The sequence below is a fragment of the Neolamprologus brichardi genome, chromosome 3, assembly GCF_056152115.1.
Source record: "Neolamprologus brichardi isolate AB-2024 chromosome 3, ASM5615211v1, whole genome shotgun sequence".
Classification (NCBI taxonomy): Eukaryota; Metazoa; Chordata; class Actinopteri; order Cichliformes; family Cichlidae; genus Neolamprologus; species Neolamprologus brichardi.
The window spans coordinates 51,431,246-51,453,485 of record NC_142106.1 but is presented as its reverse complement, the minus strand read 5'-3'; the positions used below and the strand labels follow the sequence as shown (position 1 = coordinate 51,453,485).

Here is a 22,240-nt window from a genome sequence, read left to right as displayed (position 1 = left end):
TATTACTTAGTTTTTAATAAAGGTTTTACATATTTTTACAACAGAAAAGGAAAACAACAAACAACCAAAAACAACAATAACAGAACAAGCAGTCGACTGGAAAGCACGGCTTTTTCCCACAAAGCAATTCTGGCAGTGAGAACATGACTTTATATTCATGAATTGACAGCACATCTACAGATGTAAGAGCAGCCTAGGAGAGGCATGCAGAAGTTTATATAGATGTGAGTAGGCACAAACAGGAGAAAGAAAAAATAAATTCAATTAAAAAAACAAAACAAAACAACATTCTAATTTCGGATATATTGCAACCACTTGTCCCATCTTGTGGTATAAATATTAGCTTTCAGCCTTAACAAAAAGGTAAGTTTTTCCATTTTATGAATCTCCTCAACAACGCTCAACCAGTCGTCCAGAACAGGGGGGTCAGTACAGAGCCATTTACGAGTAATTGCTTTTTTTGCTGCAACATTAAGAATCTTCAGGAGATATTTGTCATTGCTTGTTAATTCTTCGGGTAGGTCTCCTAAATAAAATGTTATGACAGGCCGTTGTTTTGATTTAAAGCCTATAGTCTGTTCTATCTTTGATATAACATCTTCCCAAAATTTAGAAAGTTTTCAACACGACCAGAATATGTGGGTATGGTTTTCCCCACAGCTCCTCCAGCATGAAGAATTTCCCCGTGTTTGTTGTTTTGGTGTTATGAAAAGTCGTACCAGGTTTTTCCAACTAAATTCTCGCCAGTATGCAGAGGATGAGGTTGAAATGGCAGTCTCACACATATTGTCCCATTGCTCAGAAGTTATAACTGAGGACAACTCTCTCTCCCATCTTTCCTTTATATAATCTGTTGAAGTTCCCCTACTTTTCAATATGCCCTGGTAGAGTTTAGAGATAACTGACTTGCATCCCTTATAGTATGTTTTCAAAAGCTATTTTCACCATTGCAATCCCCTGCAAGCTGTCCAAACGGCATTAAACCTTTAGAATAAAGAATAAAGAGTAATTCTATTTTCAAATTGGGTATTTTAAATGATTTTGTTTCTGGTTACATTTTGAGAATTTGGTATGTTGCTGAGATTTCAAACTCAGATGACATTACTACAAATCATCTAATAAATTAGCCAAACTGTTTCATCAGGTTAGCTTCTTCCTCTTGTGAGATTGTTTGCATGGCCTTAACAGTGTGTGTGTGTGTGTGTGTGTTGTAATCTCAATGTTAAATGTTACTATTGTGCATATATAAGCAAACACAAGCCGACCTGTTATCAAAGTGTCTGTTTAGACAACAAATTGTTTCTTGTAGGTTTAAAAAATTTAAAATCCACAAACAAATGTTGTTTTTGTGAAGCTACAGAGCTTCTACTAGTTCTGACTGATTGTTTCCAGAATGTCCAGAATCAGAGAGTTCAAATAATTTGCAGATCAATGGCAAAAAACATGTTTGTTAGCATAAATTTTCAGTAGCACTGTTTTTACACCTATAAGGAGGTCTTTCACACAATTGGCACGGTGACAGGTGTAGTAGGTGGGGCTTGGCAAAAGTTATTTATCCTTTGATGGAGAATGTAGGCGCACCGGGGATTTGTGGGTGCTTCGCATGCAGAGTGATAGGTGCATTAAACTTGAGTCTGTTAAAGCTGACTCTGTGTTTCTGTGACGCTTTAGGGTTCGTAGAAACAGCGAGAAACTAGGGAACCCTGAAAGGCAGAGGAAACGTCTGGACAAGAAGGCAGCATCTTCAGCAAACCTCCTCACCCGCTCCCCAAGCCTGGAGAAGTGAGCCATGCTGCCATCACTCACAGATGTCACCACACCGCTCGCTTTTTCCCGCGGCTGCAGCAGCCTCGCATTAAAGGGACACTTGTTGGAAGTCACCCTGTGAAACACTCATAAATACACATAATGAGATTGTGAAGCAACAGTCTGTGAAATTGCTTCTAATGTCTTGATTTTTCTCTCCGCAGCCGAGCTAAAGAGCTTATCGCCAGTGCAGGTGAGGTCATTGACAGCATCTTCATTAACAGAGGCCTTGAGGCAAACTCCAAACAGGCCCCAGGGTCCAATCAGGAATCAGCCCACCACCGTTTCACTGAAACGCACTTTGCTGAATTCAAAAACAGCTTCTACGATCATCGTTACATGTTGTTGTGTTTAAGTTCGGTACTTTTCCAACATGATGGTCTGGCCTGGCTCCAGTGTTGGCAGGCCTGAGCTGTGCTGTACTTCTGTACTTGTGACACAGCAAACCCCGTTGGTTCACACATGTAGTCATTTGTGTAAAAATGAGTGGATTTCCCAACCAACCACGCTTGTGGTTTGCATAGCTTTTATGAGCATTGGCCTTCAGTCTGGTTCTGGTGGTTAAGGCTTCATTCCCTTCACCAATCAGGCTCAGCCACTAGTTTATATCTATTATAGCCCCTTTTTTGAAAGATGGACCACTGTTAAACCTGTGTAATTTACTTGGACCACATCACATACTTGTTAATATAAAACTCTGACCGTTCTTGACGTAGTCAAATGCAAGAATGCATTTCATAAATTTGAGACTCTAGATCAGGGCGTCCAACTCCAGTGTCCTGCAAGTTTTAGACCTCACCCTGAGTCAACACATCTGAATCACATGATTGGTTCATTACCAGGCCTCTGGAGAACTTCAAGACATGTTGAGGAGGTCATTTACCGTTTAAATCAGCTGTGTTGGATCAAGGACGCATCTAAAACCTGCAGGACACTGGCCCTCGAGGCCTGGAGTTGGACACTCCTGCTTTAGATGATATGAAAAACGTTGTGCTTTGTTCTGTCTCGAGTAGGGCTATCTCAAACTCGTAGGATCGTTTCCACAGCACTAGATCCGTCAGAGTTTGTTTGTTTTTGGGTTTATGATTTTATAGTTCTATTACCCTTTATGGCTTTTATATTACACCACAGATATAAGTATCAAAGCAACCAGTGTTGGTATTTAATGTGGACTGTGTTTGTCAGACTCTGACAGTTGATACAGGCTGGTCTGTCTTGGCCAGTTTGCTTTAAAGTTGACATGAAATACTTCATGTATAAAGGCTCATTTACACCATGGAGCTGCTCTCAAAAACTGACGTAGATGTAAAGTTTTCAATACATGCCAGGTGTCTTCTTGTGCCAGTACAGGATATGATATCATCATTGTTTGGTTGGTTGCAGTCAAGGTTACGTTAGCTAACTAGAACCAATAACTCAGGGGTAAACAAGGGGACCTAAACTAAAATTCAAAGCGGGTCACTTTTGTGTCGTCCAACATAAAACATAAAACAATGAGTTTTATGTTAAGAAATCAAGATAAAGTAATCCAATCAGTGAGATGACATAAAAAAACTGTCTCCAAATAGTGTGGCATCGCTTCCTCGGAGCCTCTGCCTCATTGGCGTTTTTTATTTTTGTTTTTTCTATCGCGCACATCGACCCATTTTTAACGAAAAAATTTACATTAACAAATTCATGCCATTTCTCACCAACCATGCTCCATCTGGTGGCAGATGGCTGCATAACATCTATGACACGATAATTTACCGGCATTGGGCAACAATTACAATTTTAACAATTAGGTTAAGCGAGTAGAACTTATGTTACTCGCTACTGATAACAGCGACGGCTAGTCAGCTAGTTGTGCATACTATACCTTACATCCTGGAATAACTAGAACTCCACAAGAACACGTGCTTTCATCTGAAATTTGATGGGAATATGGCGAAAAATACTCGAGGCCAACTTTAAGCCAATAGCATGAGTCCCCATCAAGTGAAGGAATCGTCGAGGAGATGCTCTGTCCCACTGTTGTTCTGCACAGGTCTGAACCGCCTCAGTGAGGTCATTAACAAGACTGGTTTCAGATACCGACTATGACATTATCCACTTCCTCTACATGAATGCCATGAGTGAGCAAGACATCGGCTCACTGATCCACTTTATTCTACAGCAGTGGAATCTCATGCAAACTGGAGAAGTGTAGTTGGCTGGTAAGAAAGCGAGGGAAGGTAGTCAGAACTGAGGCGATTACACTACCAGAAGGAAACGGTGTAAACATCAAGGACAGCCTCAAGTACCTGTGAATCCCACGGGCAAATGGGAACCATGAAGAGGCCGCTAGGAAAGCCGCATCCACCAAATACATACAGAGTAACCCAAGTCGTCAACTGAATTGGAAGAACAAGATTTAGGCAATAAATGCCTACGCCCTGCCTGTCATCAGATACTCTGATTGGATAATAAAGATGAGGAAATTCCTTACCGTGCATGTAGAGTTTCAGTCCAGCATCATGAGACTGAATACTAAGCACAAGGTTGGAGGTCGAGGACTACTGGATGAAACTGATGGAAAGATCTGTACATCGGGAACACAACGGATGGTGTGTTTGGTGAATACAACTGGCAGCAGAAATCTGAGAATGAAAATCAGAAATTACATTGAGAAACCCTGCCAGTGGCTGGACAAAGCTGGACTGAAAGACAGCACAGAGGCACTAATCATGGCAGCACAGGAACAAGCTCCGAGCACTAGATCCATAGAGGCTGGGGTCTACCACAGCAGGTAAGACCCCAGGTGCAGGCTGTGCAAAGATGAGACAATCCAGCACCTAACAGCAGGGTGTAAGATGCTAGCAGGCAGGGCATACATGGAACGCCATTGTATTATACAAGAATACAGGAATGTATTTTATGCCGAGTATGGCCTGGAATTCCTGAGGTCAAAATGGGATGCGGCCCCTGGGGTGTTTGGGAATGACTGAGCTAAGATTATGTGGAACTGGACATAGTAGTTTTAGTAGTGAGATGACTCCAGAATCACCATACCAACAGTAAAGTTTGGAGGTGGGAACATTATGGTGTGGGTCTGTTTTTCCGCATACAACACTGGCACGCTTCATTGAAGGAAGGATCAATGGAAAAATGTACAGAGACATTCTTGATTTAAAAAAGAAAACCAATCTGCTGCCATCTACCAGGATGATGAAGATGAGACAAGGGTGGTCATTTCAGCAAGACAATGACCGCAACCAAGCCCCACACAGCCAAGGAAACTGGATTTATTTTAGAGAAGATGAAAGCTGTAGATATTTTCAATAAAAACCTTGCTACAGTGTGATATCACCAAACAAAACTGTGGCTCCACCGTCATTTACTTACACAGGAACTGTTGTATAGCTGCTGGCACTCCAAACTGTTCTAGCGTTTTCTGGTCAGTCAGACAGAAAGTTAGAGTCGGTCTCAACATTCACGTGTCGTTAAGCTCATCCTTAATGTTTTACTTTACTTTGAGTCCCATAGAAACCGGCAGGCGCCAAGAAAACATGATTCGGCATTGATTCTAAAGTTTGTGGGTGTAACTGATGTTAATGGAAGATTTAACCCTCTGAAATGTCTAAAGTTATAGTAGGCTATAAAGCTATAGGTCAGCTGTGATTTAATGCTGTTCGTCTGGCTAACCTTTATTTTTTTCATCTACACACAGGATCCCCTGGCTCCAGAAGAGGAACCTACAGCCAAGGTAAACCTGCTCTTACGCTGCTTTATGTCTTCATCGTCTTTCACGGGGAGGTGGACAGTCTGCTTTTCCAGGAGTGTCTCACTCCCATTCTTGTTCTGCTGCTGCCAGTTGGCAACTGAGAGCTGGATTTTTAAAACACAAATTATTATAAAAAAGTAACCCAAGAAGTTTGGAAGTGTGACTCACTCTCGCTCACTACGGGTCCCACATGGATTTTCTGTGATTAAGAACAGTTTGGTGATGAATCTGTGAGACAAACCCATTGTTTGTTTTTCAGGACAGTCAATCAAAATGTTTATCCGAGGCCGACCCATTACCATGTACATCCCCTCCAACATCCAGAACTACGACGAGCTGAAGATGGAGCCTCCCTCTGAGAGACTGGAGCTGGACTGGGTGTATCCTTCCATAATGCCACGTATTTGCGAGGGTTGTTACATTCAGACGCTGCTGGTTTTACCAGGACTCGTATGGTCTATATTGGTCAGTTTTTAGCTGTGCCATGGTTATAGCTGGCCTGCTCGAACTAAAGCAAGGTTCAGCAACACAGTTTTGTGTGTGATTTGTTTCTTTCTTGTATCTCGTTGTTACCTTAACGCTGTTCTGCTAGCTATGGTTACCGTGGACGGGACGGTCGAGCTAATCTGTATTTCCTTCCGACGGGCGAGGCGGTGTACTTCATTGCCTGCGTGATTGTGCTTTATCACATCAACAACCGCACACAACGGCACTATCGTAAACACACAGACTGCGTCCGCTGGTTAGTGGAATGAAGCTAATGAATAAATCATCCATATGTTGAAATTAGCTACATAAAAAAGTATTTTCCCCCTTCCTGATTTCTGTGTTTTATATATTTGTCACACTTAAATATCTTAAAATGTGAAAGAAATTTTACTATTAGTCAAAGTAAGTCCAAAATGTAGTTTTTAAATGAGTATTTAACTCATTAAAAACCTATTCAGCAGCTCTGCTCTGAGCTTCTCTCTAATGACTGAGTTCTTTGCCCTGTGGTAACGGAGAGGCCCGGAGAAAGCTAAAGTCAGCTGTTTGCATCCGTGATCTCATTCTTTCTTTTAAAAGAACTAAAATTAATAGTGTTAACAAAAATAGATGAACCTATTTATGGTATTGTTCAACAACGATGCTCAATCTGGTGGCAGATGGCTGCAAAACATTTAGGACACAACAACTTGGCCATTAAAATCTAAGCAGCTGTAGTAGCAGTTTGTAAAGATTGTGGCACGAAGACTTTTTTAAGACCTTTTAGCCTATTTCACTCTGTTAGACAGATGGTTTCTTAATTCAGCAGGTCTGTTGTTATCAGCCTGGGTGTAACTAGTGAAACTGAACTCAGCTTTTATGAAGTACTCCTGGTCTACGGTGGTCAGTATCTATCAAAAGCGGTGCAAGGAAGGAACGATAGTGAAACAGCGAAAGGCTCACTGATGCACGTGGGGCGCGAAGGCCGGCTCGCGTGGTCCGATCCAACAGACGAACTACTGTAACTTCAAATTGCCGAAAAGGTAAATGCTAGTTGTGTACAACTGCATACAATTAAGGGTCCCAATGCTGACCCCGCCTATTGCTGAACGTGCTAATGGGCACATGAGCATCAGAACTTGACCATGAGTCCTGGCATCCATGTGGATGTTACTTTGACACGTCACCTACCAAGGCATGGTTCGGTGTTCCCTGATGGCTGTGGCCTTAAAACTTTCTGTTTTGAGAAAGTATATAGTTAGGGCAAAAGGCTGCTGGGGGCTTCCCATGATGCACAGTGTTTGTTTATCACTCACTGTGTGTTTCCACACCACTCCAACCCCTCCCCCCCAACCAGAGGAAGCCTGGTTTTGCTGGAAGTTTCTTCCTGTTAAAAGGGAGTTTTTTCTTCTCACTGTCGCCGAATGCTTACTCGTATGGGCCGTTTGATTGTTGGGGTTTTCTCTCCTTTATTATTGGGTTTCTACTTTACAATATAAAACACCTGGAGGTGACTGTTTTGATTAGTGTGAGACTAGACTGATTGCAGATATTTGTGGACAGAGGTCTGTGTGACCTGGTGACAGAAAAACACTTTTCTGTATCGGGAACAAGAGCTTGTGCTACTGTCTGCTTTAACCTGCTTCTGAACTCAACTCCATTCCTTGGATTATCACTTGAGTCAAAGAGAATAAAGCAGATTTTGGAGGGGATAAGCATGCTGGCGTGTTACTGCATGGTAGCTGACCTATCCAGCCGCAACACTCTGCACCAAAATATGTGATTTTGAGATTTCTTTTAAGAGCCAAGTTAAAATGGGAAACAAGTATGGTAGCATGTGAAGCAGAGACCAGCTGGCAGAAACAGTAGCTGAAGGGTCTGCAAGTATCATGTAGGTCCATGTGACAAAAATGTTCTCATTTGTCCTTTGCCACAAAGTGTATGTTCAAGTTGTGCGTCCATGCATCATATTTGAAGATTGTATCAGCTATTTACCATTAAAACTGTGCACAGCTGCAAATGTCTGTTTCCTGACAAGGTTAAAATATCAATGCTACAGTCTAAATATCAGGAGAGCTCATCGTTTAGTCTTCTTTCAAAAACAGCACAACAGAGTATAGAAAGGCTAAAGTTGTTCACTGGATGCTATTTGTGCCAAAAAGACATCATTTAACCTTTGAGTCATTCTCATCGTGCTGCAGCCAAATAAACCTCTGTGACCAAACACAGACGCCACTGTTTATTTGACCGTAAGCACATGTTTGTCATTTTGCCATGATGGATGCAACCCACCACCCTCATGTTTCTGCACAGCAAACTTACAAAAGCTTCACACAGAAAATGTCTTTCTCTGCAGTCTCACACTCCATCCTGACAAAGTGCGAGTGGCATCTGGCCAGACAGCAGGGGTGGATAAAGATGGCAAGGTGACTATTGCTGCACTTAAAATAACACCATTTGCATCCATAGTTTGAGCATCATAAGTTAAAAGATGATCGAACTTTTAAATGATCAGTACAGCTTGGTTAATTTTGCAGCAACAAACGAGTAAGTGATGTTTGTGTATCTGCGGCAGCCTCTGCAGCTGTGTGTTTATATTTGGGACTCCACCACGCTGGTCACCCTGCAGCAGATCGGACCGGGGACCTTCCAGAGGGGAGTGGGATCAGTGGCGTTTTCATTTGCTGTGAGTTGATTGCAGTGTAACATCCTGGAACTTCACGTGTTTCCATTCACGTTAACAAGAGCAAGTAGATTTATTTGCCTTAGATTCAGCATGATTTTGGCCCCGCCCCTCCCTGAGCCTGTCGGAGGCTTCTTCCTGTTAAAAGGGAGTTTTTCCTTCCCACTGTCGCCAAAGTGCTCATAGGGGGTCATATGATTGTTGGGTTTTTCTCTGCATGTATTTTTGTAGGGTCTACCTTACAATATAAAGCACCTTGAGGCGACTGTTGTTGTCATTTGTTGCTGTGTAAATAAAACTGAATTGAACTGACGTAAAGACATGATCCAATTCTGCTTTCTTTTCTCTTGTGGTGTGTTTTAGGACGCTGGATCATTTCTGTGTGTCATTGATGACTCTAATGACCACATGCTGTCACTGTGGGATTGCACGAAGGGCACCAAGCATGCAGAGATCAAGGTAAAGGGAAGACGGTCGACGTCAGGTCTTAATGAGTTTGTTATTGCTTTAACCACTGAATCTATTCAGTATACATGGCATATAATCTTTGACGGCACTCAGATGTTAGAATAACAGCAGGTTTTTTAGTTTGAGTGTCATACATTAAAGACAAATTGAGCCTTCAGCCTATGTTATCATAGTGTCATGTTTCGGCTGTGTGCAGGCAGGAGAAGGACCCAAACGCAAAACTCACGACAACGAAATTAAACTCAAAAAGCTGCTTTATTGCAGAATGGACCAAAAAATATAACTAAACTAAACTGGACATGGATAAACTGACACGCAAGGAAACATGAGGGAGACTACGACACTGACAAAGAGAAACACAGGGCTTAAACACAGAGGGATAACGAGGGAATGAGACACAGAAGGAGAGCACAGCTGGGAGTAATCAGGCCGGACGAGACAAGGGAAGCAAAACTAGAAACACTCACATGAGACATGGACCTTCAAAGTAAAACAGGAAACACACTGACTGAACTCTAAACATGCAAACTTAACAGCAACTGAGAAGACAGAACATAGGGACCAGAAACATGGTACAAAAAGGTCACAGTAGACACAACGTTGAACACAGGGAAGCCATATTACAAAGCCAAAGAACTAAACCTCTGATAACCATAACTGAAATCTAGGGAAACAAGAAACAGTACAACAAAGGACTCAAAACATAATCCATAATATAAAAACACAAGATCTCTTCAAAATAAAATAGGAAACATAATGAGACGCAGACATGACAACCAGAACTTGACAACGTAAGACAGGCAGTGTTGGGAAGGTTACTTTTAAAATGTATTCCATTACAGAATACAGAATACATGCCCCAAAATGTATTCTGTAACGTATTCCGTTACGTTACTCAATGAGAGTAACGTATTCTGAATACTTTGGATTACTTAATATATTATCATGCTGTTTACAACTACATGAATGTACTATTGCTGTGATTTATTACTGTTACTGAAGGTCTGCGGCTCCGAACCGTAGTAAAGGGACCTCTGGCTAATACGGTGGGTTCTGTGTCGGGCTCGTAGCTGAAAACTAGCTTTACTTTGTTGTCTGGGTCAACTTTGCTAGCAGAGACAGAGAGAGGCGTTGAATGGCTGCTCCAACGGAACTTATTGTTTCGGAGGAAAACACGAACACGGTGTACAGTCGAGTCTTAATAGCTTACTTACAACTGGGCTCGTCAGGCTCTCTTCTTGGCTGCAGTGGTTATTATTATATTTACATGCTTCCAGCTCCCGTTTTTGCTCGATGACAGCTCGTACTTTTCCTTTTTCTCCCTCCCTCGCTCACAGACACATAACGGGTATGGCAGTCCATTCTCCCTGCAGCACGGACTACACTGCCTATGATGCTACATTCTTTAGAGCTATACCTGTAGCATTCTGCCTATTAGCTTAGCACAACAACAACAAAAAGGCCTCTCTCACCCAGGAAACATGCAGAGAGAGAGCGTCGCCCTGTAACCATGGCAACCATAACGCTGCCGCCTGGAACAACAGAACGTAGCTGTCAAACAAAACCCAAACAGGCCTGACCCGCGACAATATGAAACAGGGAAGTACCGCCGTGTAATCCATTTATTTCAACAAAGTAACTGTATTCTAAATACCACCTTTTTAAACGGTAACTGTAACGGAATACAGTTACTCATATTTTGTATTTTAAATACGTAACGGCGGTACATGTATTCCGTTACTCCCCAACACTGCACACAGACATGAAACACATGAAGAGCAGGGGAGACTTACATGGGTTGGAAGACACAAGGGGAATCTAATAACAAAGAACTAGAAAAACTCACGAGCTTAATCATATAAACATCCGAATAAACTAAAGTCAAAACACTGTCATAAGTCATAAGACCCAGGATCGTGACACATAGCTCACCAGCCCTCAAGTGTGGCTGAAGTCAAACAGTTTGGAGAAGAGGAGTAATGAAAAGACTCACTGGCAGTTGCTGCAAACACTTGATTGTAGTTATTAAGTGAAGGGGGCAATTATTTATGTAGGTGTAGACAGATTTTGTTCTCTTACTAAATGAATTTATCATTTAGAAACTTCATTTTGGATTTAATCCAGTTATCTTTGTGTAATATTTATAAATATGTGTTTGATGGCATGAAATCATCAGTGCTTCATCCTGTAACGCAGTGACGGATACTCGGGTACTGTAGGTCCTTTTTTCTCTGGAGCTTGTGGGGGGCGGGGCGTTGGCAGCCATGTCTCCCCTCTGCTGTTATGGGCTTTAATCCCAAAATGCCTTAACTTCCCTGGGACCAGTTTCAGCACGTCTGTCATGGCAGCAGTGTAAATATTTCATACAGTGCGTTTGTCTGTCTGTAGATACGTGGGCTCAGTGCAAATGCTGCATAGGATGGTGTTTGAACTTGTTTACACCTCGGGAGAAGAATTGAATGGGCTTGTTTAAGAGCTTCCAGGTGGCACGTAGCGGGCTGCATGCATGGGCTGAAAACACAGTGTCAACACAGGATTTGCAAGTGGTCAGAATGTCAGTTTATGTGGCCCAAAATGCAAAACTCTGTTTAAGATTCTTTAAAATACTTAATGAAACACAAGTGAAGGCAGTACCACACAACCGTGTGACAATTTCACAACAACGTGCAACATTTTACTGGCGACATTACCAGTGTTTTCTAGTAGTAGAGGATTGCCAGCTTGTTGTTCCACGTCCATCAGTCTGACAGCAGGCCTCCAGTAGCTAGAGTCTGCATCAGGGTTTTAATAGTTTTGCAATTTTCATTAGTTTTTATTTTTATTTAGTTTTGACTTCAGATTTTCAATTTTATATCAGTTTTAATTAGTTTTTACCAATTGTTTGCTAGTTTAGTTTTAATTTTTTTGAAAATCCTTAGTTTCAGTTTAGTTTTGATTAGTTTCAGTTATAGTTTTATTTGTGTTTGCAATAATTAAGTGTAACAAAATCCCAGTTTCATCATATCAGTCATTCTCTTCTGCTTATCCTTGGGTATGTTGCTATTCCAGCTACCATACTGCACCCTGGACAGGTCGCCTGTCTGTCGCAGGGCTAAGACGCAGAGACAGACAACTCACATTCCCACCTATGGGTTCTTTAAATAAATAAATAAAGGCAGATGAACAACCATTGATACCAGGCAACTATAAAATGTATATCTTGGCCCCAATGAGACTATTAACTCTCGCAGCACCGGGTGTTTGTAATTTTGGTTCAAGTGAATTGATAAACTTTTTGAAGGTAATTGACTCACACAGTTGTGTAGATATCCCCGTCCTGTTGTCTCGGGATGCATCACGCTGCCTTGCCTGGGGTTAGCTTCTGTTTTCTGGGGATGAGGGTTGAGTGTGCTCCCTTACCTTCTCAAGGTAAGCTAGGTTAGCCTTCTTGTGTGAGCTTTTCAAGTGCACTTTAAGGTTTGTGGGATTTTTTTCCCTTTAGAAATGTCCCTCATAATTTGTCTCTTTCCACTACAAGACACTTGCTTTATCCAAAACACAGTCATATTCAAAGTAATCCCAAATTGGACTCTGGCGCTTTCTTCCGACTTTTCCTGACATGATTCTGCGCGTGGACGGAGCAGCAACACAGACGACTCGACTAACGTGCTGCCACCTGCTGGCATAATGAGACACAGCAAGAAAAAAATCTGGAAACTAAACTTCATTTTCATCCTTGACTATTGTATGACACGCACACATCAATGAAAACTAAACACATTTTTGCTATAAATTCAGTTAATTTTAGTTAGTTTTGTGAACACTCATTCCAGTTTTAGTTAGTTTTCCTTTTTTTGTTTTTATTTTTATTTCCGTTAACGAAAATGTTTTTTCACTTCTAGTTTTCGTTATTTCGTTAGTTTTCGTTAACGATAATAACCTTGGTCTGCATGCAGCAACTTATGAGCATTTGTTAATGGGACTTCAACTGTGTTGCGCTGGTCACCTGCTCACTTTTAAGATTAAGGGGAAAAAAAAGATTCAAACAAAAGAAATCTTTCTTTTCTTTCACAGCTCAAAGTTGTTGTTTATGTATCTGATTCAAGCCTTAAATGACTTTGTGAGTGGAGCTGAAGTGCGACTGATGTAACAGCACTAACCCTTCTGATGCTGTTGTGTGTTCAGAGTACCAACGAGGCTGTGTTTGCTGTAGAGTTTAACCCTCGGGACAGCACCAACATCATCACCTGTGGAAAATCCCACGTCTACTTTTGGACGCTGAGTGGAGGACAGCTCACGAAAAAGCAAGGCATCTTTGGAGTAAGATTAACTTCAGTCGTGTTCGTCCCAACTGACATTTCTGTCTTTTTAAAGTTAACGTGTGCTAGTGCAAGGAAGCAGTGGGAAATGGAGTTGGCAGCATCTTTCTGTAGTGGCCAAAAGAGGAAGAAGCTCAGCAAAGAGAACTGAAAATTCAACATGTCAAAAAAATGGATGGAAACATGTAAACGATCAGTTATTAGCACAGTTAATATAAAAGATCAAATAATTGTTTATTATTTTCAGAAATACAAGAAGCCCAAGTTCATCCAGTGCTTTGTGTTCAGCCTGACTGGAGATGTTCTCACCGGAGACTCTGAAGGGAACATCATGACTTGGGGAAAATCTGCTGCGGATATCAAAACTCTCGGGAAAGGAGCCAAAGGTTGGTGCTGTGTGTCAGTTCAAAGTCTAGAGAATAAAATGTCAGTATAAATATCATCTCTGTGGAGACACGTCGCTGTCACATGTGCTGGCAACGAACGAGATTTCAAATAAAATAAATAGAAACTTGACAGAAAGATGAGGAAGCGATGATCCAGTGGGCGGTTTTACACACCTGAGTGACTCCAGGAGCTGTATTGTCAGGGATAAATCAGTTATTTTATTTATACTGCACATTTAAAACTACAAAGTTCACCAAAGTGCTGCACATCAAACGTAGGGTCAAACAAACATGTCTAAATAACAGATAGCTATGTAGGCGGTATTTAAACATATCTAAGAAACCTCCAGCAGAACCAGGCTCAGGGAGGGCGGGGCCATCTGCTGCAACCAGTTGGAGTGACGGGAGGAAGACGAGACAAAGACACGCTGTGGCAGAGAGCCAGAGAGTCCTAGAAATATGGTCTCTAACCAGATTCTGGCCTCCAGTATCACTGAGAGTCCTATTTGACCAGGATATGTTTACAATGCACATATTAAACAAATATGAGATTAATAATAACTCATGATTGTAGTGAGTGAAAAATGGCAGGACTCTATTGGAAATGAGATTTTTACCTGGATAATTAAAGGATTTTTAAAAAGGTGAGTGAAGAAGAAACACCCAGTGCATCATGGGAATCCCCCGGCAGCCTACATCTATTGCAGCATAACTAAGGGAGGATCCAGGGTCACCTGGTCCAGCCCTAACTATATGCTTTAGCAAAAAGGAAAGTTTGAAGCCTAATCTTAAAAGTAGAGATAGTGTCTGTCTCCCGAATCCAAACTGGAAGCTGGTTCCACAGAAGAGGGGCCTGAAAACTGAAAATATCCTCGGACACGTGTGATCTGAAGCAGCGCGCCTCTCATCCCCACACAGTGCTCGGGGTGACAAGTAGATAATAAAATATTATTTAAAACTCCTCAAAGATTCTGTTCTGTGAAATGCTTTGAAACCAGGCTGGAACACGTCGTGCTGAAGAAAAACCCCTTATACTGAATCTCTGAAATAAAAAGGGTTTAAAGATTAGGCGATAGTGGGAGTTTTGTTTGAACATGTAAATGTGGTGTTTGGAAATTGTTCCTAGTTTTGTCGAGTAAGGGGTGACAAGTTGAAATGTTGGCTTACATCTGGAATCGTGTGACTGAAATGATGTGTTAGCTAATCAGAAGCTTTAAGAACTCAGAAATTTAAATCATAAAGTATAGTGGTGTGAAAATCCTTCCTGATTTCCTATATTTTTGTATGATTGTGTCACTTAAATGTTTTAGATAATCAAACAAATGTAAATATTAGGCAAAGATAACACAAGTCAACACAAAGTGCAGTTTATAAATGAAGCTGTTTTTATCAAGTAGAAAAAAACAAACCTAATTGACCCTGCGTGAACAGTGATTGCACCCCTCCCCTCCTTTTATAACTTAAGAGTATAATGTTTGGAAAGCAAAGTTGAGTTTCTCTAGCCACAGCTCGGCCTGATTCCAGCTGTTCACAACCAAGAAATCAGTTAAATAGGACCTGCCAAACAAAGTCCAGACATCGCGCTGCGATCCACATTCAGGAACAAATGAAAAACGAAGGAATTGAGATCTGTCTGGAAAAAGTTATAAATACTGTCGACCATAATATCCTATTAGAGCGATTAGAGCCCGCTGTAGGTATTACAGGTACTGCGCTGCAGTGGTTTGTATCATATCTATCTAATAGACTCCAATTTGTGCATGTAAATGGAGAGTCCTCTTCACACACTGAGGTTAATTATGGAGTTCCACAGGGTTCAGTGCTAGCACCAATTCTGTTTACACTATACATGCTTCCCTTAGGCAGCATCATTAGAAGACATAGCATACATTTACACTGCTATGCAGATGACACCCAGCTCTATCTGTCCATAAAGCCAGATAACACACACCAATTAGTTAAACTGCAGGAATGTCTTAAAGACATAAAGACTTGGATGGCCACTAACTTTCTGCTTCTTAATTCAGATCAAACTGAGGTCATTGTACTCGGCGCTGAAAAGCTTAGAAATATGGTATCTAACCAGATTCTTACTCTGGATGGCATTACCTTGGCCTCCAGTAACACTGTGAGGAACCTTGGAGTCATTTTTGACCAGGATATGTCCTTCAACGCACATATTAAACAAATATGTAAGACTGCGTTCTTCCATTTGCGCAACATCTCTAAAATTAGAAATATCCTGTCTCAGAGTGACGCTGAAAAACTAGTTCATGCATTTATTACTTCCAGGCTGGACTACTGCAATTCATTATTATCAGGATGTCCAAAAAACTCCCTGAAAAGCCTTCAGTTAATCATGAATGGGCTTTTGGGAGCGTGTACAAGTTTTTTATAAAACTTCTGGAATGATTTTTGTAATCCCGTCTTTATACACAACAGTTCCACATCTGGGTCCTTCTTAATTTTGTGTACTCTATCGGCTCTTCTGCTAGCTTTGGGCTAGCTGCATAATGTTTTTGTTTTGCAAAGACAAATGTCTTCTCGATTTCCTGTGTATGCAACAAATTTATTGTTTTCTTAGTCTCATTAAAGATCTTAGGGCATTGTTTCTTTTCATGTTGTATTTCTAACCCTGTCGATTTTTTGTCAAGATGCATTCTGCTTAGTTGTTTTTCTTTCTTGGTATGTGTGCGCCTCCTTGAATTACTGCTTAAAGACACACAATCGATGGCTCAGCCTCTCTCGTATCCTTAATCTCCAAAAATCATTTTAATTCCTCCCTCATCAGAACCATAAACTGAGGGTTGTTTAAGGCGCCGTATTAAGTCTCCAGAGTGGAGACAGTTTCCTGGATCGTCTCTTATATGTATTGTACAAAAACAGGAGTGTGATTGGACAGGTCACAGGTTAATCTGTGGAGATCCCTCTGAAGCATGACCTTCTGTTGACCAGGTCCCAACAGGGGTACATCCCCCCTCCTCGCTGAGGGAGCGCCTCAATAAATGTCCACACACTAACATGTTTCTGACGTCTCGACTCAGAGTTATAAAACATGATTATTATGAAGAGAAAAGGAAGAAACCACGTTAATTACTCTCCATAACCATGACAAGAATATAGCCACTCTTACCCAAATATCAGATTTGTAAAACAATCCGAGATCTTCAGGCGCCACTGTCTCTCCTGAACACCTGGAGCGGATGCCACTCCGGCGTGACGAGGCCCTCTCTCGGTGTCTGCAGCCGTGCGCCAAGCGGACAGCAACTGGATCACTTCTTGTTTTGGGGTTCTGTAGGTTCTCTTGTTGCTTCGCCTTGTATAGGCGAGTGCCGTTGTCAGAAAAAACCTGCAGGATCGGGGGTTTGAAACTTGATGCGGTTCTCTCAAAGTGTCTTTGCCTCCCTGTATTCGTTGCGTCTTCTGAGGACCACAGTAGGACAGTCGTGGTCCACGAAACTCTTCATAAAACACCTCCTCCTTCTGCCGTGCTCTATGAAGAACCTCATTTTTTTCTTACGATGGCTCCCAAACATCACGACAATGAAACTTCTGTTATCTTTGTCTAATATTTAAGTGTGTTTGATGATCTGAAACTTTTAAGTGTGACAAACATACAAAAAATAGGAGATCAGGAAGAGGGCAAACACTGCTTCACACCAGATTTTGCAGGTTTAATGAATTTTTGGTGTCATGACTTCCCACAGAAACCTACCAGATCATGCGACAGACCAAAGCACACGAAGGCAGCGTGTTCACCCTGTGCACTCTACAGGGCGGAGGCCTGCTCAGTGGAGGAGGGAAGGACCGTAAAATAATCCGCTGGAGCGCTGATTTGGCACCTGAAAGAGAGTGTGAGGTGAACTACAGCTGTGTGTGTGTGTGTGTGTGTGTGTCTGTGTGTGTGTGTGTCTGTGTGTGTGTCTGTGTGTGTGTGTCACAGCTGGTGGAGAGACTCATTAATGGCATTTGTCCAGATTCCAGAAAAGTTTGGGGCGGTCCGCACTATCGCAGCCATGGACGAAGAGGAACTGTTAGTTGGTACGACTCGAAATGCCATCCTCAGAGGAACCTTCTCAGACGGCTTTGTGGCCATAGTGCAGGTGAGCTAACGACCTCACAGGCACCAGTGTTGTCAGGTCTGTAGATGCTTGCTGAGAACTTTAGTACCAAAAGATAAAACAACATGTGCATTTTATATTTTTGTCTGATATGATTTATAGACAGCTTAAACATTTATTATAAGCATCTTCCAATTCTTTCACAGACTGGATGTATTTGCTGTTATCACCTGATGCACAGTTAAGGAATCGGAATAGTTAGGAAAATGACGTCATTAGAGGTTTGTCCTGCAGAGCAGCCTGTCTGCAGCACGTGTAACACAGCAGCAGACATACGACACGTAGATTGGGTCACATGTAATCTCACTTTAGTATCATTTTATTCTGAAAAGCGACCTTGGTTACGAGTTGGTTAGTTTTAACCAAGGAGCTGCGGTGTCTAATATCAAACTGATATTGTTTGATGTCTTTTTACTTCAGCTTTGCTTGGATGAAAGCACAGATGACTCTTCTTCTTCTTTGTTTGTATTCTCAGCAGTGCTGATGAGCATCAGTTACTGACTGATGCTCATTTTTCAGCTGGTTAACTGAAAACTGCTGCAGCTCTGTAATGATGTCACAGACACCACTTCACTGCAGCAAATGCAGTTTTATGACAGTCCCTGAGCTGAAGTGGCTGTTGGCCCAGGCCTTTGGTGAAGTGGAGAGACGAGCGCCTTCTGGGTTATTGAATTGGCTTATTTTGGGGCATTGGCCACAATTGCCCATAACGCTAGCAGGTGGTGCTCTTCTACCTCTCTGGCTCTTGATGTCAGGCTCCTGGGACATCGTGGTTCATCTACTTCTGCCTGCATTTAACCAGCCCTCACCTCTGCCCATAGCCAGGGCATGTATGACAGCTGATCAGTGTTGAAGCTAACCCAACATCTGTTACTGCTTCTGCTTCACCTCACATGTGTCGAGCATTCAGATGACGGAAGTTTCACAATTTTAAACACACTGAAAAAATTAAAGACATGTCTGTGTCCTTTCAGAAGATATATATATATATTAGGGGTGCAACGATACTCGTATCGATATTGAACCGTTCGATACAGTGCTTCCGGTTCGGTACGCATATGTATCGAACAATACAACATTTTTTATTTATTTTATCAACTTTTCTTCTGACAATGCTGTCTGTGTTGAGCGCTCAGTGGATCTGTGTTCGACTACTCCGCCTAGGCTGCACTGTCGAGCGCAGATCCACTGAGCGCAGCGCAAGCTAGCAAGACAGAAGCTAAGCTCGTTGCAACATGGCAAATTGAACCTCCCCCACCCTCATTCAGATCTGACCTTTGGAACTATTTTGGTTTTCCTGTGACGTATGACCCTGAAGGTAAGCGCGTCATGGACTAAAGTAAAACAGTATGTCGGATGTGCCACGCAATGCTCAATTACATGAGTGGGAACTAGTGCATTAGCGCAGTTAGCTCGTTAACATGTTGGCCGTCCAGCCCCACGCACGGGGCGATCCGCGGTAGCTCGTTAACGGAGATTTGCCGTGTTGTGGCGTTAACCTCATTTCAGATTAACGCTGACAGCACTAGTGGGAACACAACGAATATGACTGCACATTTACTCCGACATCATCCTAGTGCAAAGACAAGTGGAAGCAGACAAAAACAACAAGCACGCATGCTACAAACTTGACCCGAGTCATTTAGACAGCCGTTAGCACATGATTCTCCTTATGGGGACCTGATATGTTTAATATGCTGCTGAGAATATAGCCCAGAAGAAGCGTATAGTATAGCTTTTATTTTGGAAAGAGCCATTTCTCTGTAATAAACTCTCTTTTCCTAAGATGAGTGATTCCTCAATCAGATAGATTTATTATTTTATTACTTTGTTGTTTCAGTAACATTAAATTTAAAAACTGTACTTAAAGTTAAAATATATATTTATAATTTTAATAAATGACAAATTAAAAGGGCATGAACATTTTTTTGTATCGAAAAAATATCGAACCGAACCGTGAATTTTGTGTATCGTTGCACCCCTAATATATATGTGTGTGTGTGTGTATATGTTCAAGCATTAATGTGTGTGTGCACGTTCAGCTATTGTCGTGTGCATCAGATATCAGGTCTGTACCTAAAGACTGCTCTCAGAGGTCAGAGATTTAAATATTTTAGGTCATTTCTATTTATTTATTTTTTAATATAGTGCACCAAATCACAACAACAGTTACCTCAAGGCACTTTTTATATTGTAAGGTGGGGCAAAGACCCTTCAATAATGCTGAGAAACAGTTTTAAGATAGATTCTAAGGTAGTACAATAGAATACAATTTTATTTATATAGCACATTTAAAAACCCGAAGGCACACCAAAGTGCTTCACAGTAATATGGAGAGTCAACATAAGTCGATAACAGGGTACAAATCGGGCACTTGCACAGACAGGATAGAGGCACTAACAGACCAGGAGAGTTACATAAATACAAAATATGCTAAGAAGACAAAAACAGCAGTAAAATTAATAAAAAATAATAAATTTAATAAAATCTAATAAAAGATTTAAAAGATTTAAAAGGGTATTAACTGGTCAGGAAGGCCAAGTCAAATAGATATGCTTTTAATCTTGATTTAAAGGATTGCAACAAGCTGTCGAACACCATGACTTCAGTTTTTTTTCTCATTTAAAACGAGAGAATTTTCTGACAGCCAATCTTTAACTTCTCTCAGGCAATCGTACAGGGAGTTCAATGATGCTGACAAATCATCAGTCAGTTGACAATAGATTTGAGTCATCAGCGTAAAAGTGATAAGAAATATTGTATTTTTCAAATATGGAGCCCACGGGTAGCATATACAAAGAGAATAATAAAGGGCCCAATAGCAGCTATTGTTGTGTGTTAAACTGAGTTTCACTCTACTCCACTTTATAGGATTATAGCACCATATTTACTTGGTATTTATCAAAACTCTGAAGAACTAAACTCATGTAATTTGATAAATAATGGAATTTTAAAATTACTCTCAAATATGCTGTTAAACTGCAACACCTGTACACTTATTGCTTTCATTTGTATTCCTTTGTGTGTCTGTGTGCGTTTCACAGGGCCATGTAGATGAGATGTGGGGACTGGCTACTCACCCCTCCCAGAACATCTTCCTCACCTGTGGCCATGACAGGCAGGTGTGTTTGTGGAACACCGAGGAGCACAAGCTGGACTGGTGTATCACCCTCGAGGTGAGATTCCTGAATTCTGACCTTCATTCTTTGAGTGCTTTGTTCATTTATACTCGAGATCTTTTACAGGGAAGTTTACTCCATAATTCTGAATTGAATTCTTTCCTGTGTCTCTGGCAGGAGTACGGCCTGTGTGCTGGTTTTTGCCCCAATGGATCGGTGGTTTCAGTCGGCCTCAGTACAGGACGGTAAATCAAAGCAGCAGCAGTTATATATCTGATGTCACCACAATGGATTTTAAATCAAAACAGTGAAGATGTGATTGAAATGCAGACTTCCAGCTTTAATTTAGGGGGTTTAACAGAAGTGTTACTGCCGTTTGTTGCTCTTCATTAAATAAAAAGCCTGTTTTGTTGGGTTACATCAGGTGATTGGCTGTTGAAGAATCCAGTTTCTTAGTCTTTAACTCTAAGGGTACATCTGTCACCATCTTACAATGCTGTGATTGCAGCCATTCCCCCACTCTCTGTGAATGGGACTCATGACCACTGATCAACAGTCATGACAATTGACCTCCCAGCCCATTGTTCCTTCAGGGGTGCTGGTTTCAGTCATTGTGCAAATGTACTGTTTATAAGATTGAAACCTGCAGTCAGCTGAGACTGAAGACGTCACCTGGATGAGTGACGAAACGTTTCTCCCACTGAAAACATCCAGATGACCAGAATCAACCGTTTGGGATTTACTCACCTGGATAACACTCTTCTTTTTTTATTCTGTCACAACTTTATTTGTGCGGTTTGAGCGATCGTGGCTCAAGAGTTGGGAGTTCGCCTTGTAATCGGAAGGTTGCCGGTTCGAGCCCCGGCTCGGACAGTCTCGGTCGTTGTGTCCTTGGGTAAGACACTTCACCTACCGCCTACTGGTGATGGCCAGAGGGGCCGGTGGCCCCAGTGTCCGGCAGCTTCGCCTCTGTCAGTACACCCCAGGGTGGCTGTGGCTACATGTAGCTGCCATCACCAGTGTGTGAATGGGTGGATGACTGGTTGTGTAAAGCGCTTTGGGGTCCTTAGGGACTAGTAAAGCGCTATACAAATACAGACCATTTACCATTTATTTTGGATTCATCTGTCCAAACAGCTTTTTTCAGAGCTG

General features: G+C 41.7%; 1 protein-coding gene across 2 annotated transcripts in view; it reads left to right on the top strand.

Annotated features, from left to right (window-relative positions):
- Window positions 1-22,240, top strand: part of eml3 (EMAP like 3) — a 47,565-nt gene that overhangs the window by 16,990 nt on the left and 8,335 nt on the right. For both annotated transcript variants that reach the window (XM_087837869.1, XM_087837868.1), the window contains 14 exons: window positions 1,672-1,782; window positions 1,971-1,999; window positions 5,495-5,530; window positions 5,808-5,928; window positions 6,141-6,290; window positions 8,370-8,439; window positions 8,589-8,699; window positions 9,060-9,155; window positions 13,329-13,463; window positions 13,710-13,848; window positions 17,556-17,707; window positions 17,826-17,951; window positions 21,014-21,145; window positions 21,266-21,333. In XM_087837869.1, the coding sequence (XP_087693995.1) occupies window positions 1,672-1,782; window positions 1,971-1,999; window positions 5,495-5,530; window positions 5,808-5,928; window positions 6,141-6,290; window positions 8,370-8,439; window positions 8,589-8,699; window positions 9,060-9,155; window positions 13,329-13,463; window positions 13,710-13,848; window positions 17,556-17,707; window positions 17,826-17,951; window positions 21,014-21,145; window positions 21,266-21,333 (1,476 nt within the window). The remainder of the gene's footprint in view (window positions 1-1,671; window positions 1,783-1,970; window positions 2,000-5,494; window positions 5,531-5,807; window positions 5,929-6,140; window positions 6,291-8,369; window positions 8,440-8,588; window positions 8,700-9,059; window positions 9,156-13,328; window positions 13,464-13,709; window positions 13,849-17,555; window positions 17,708-17,825; window positions 17,952-21,013; window positions 21,146-21,265; window positions 21,334-22,240) is intronic.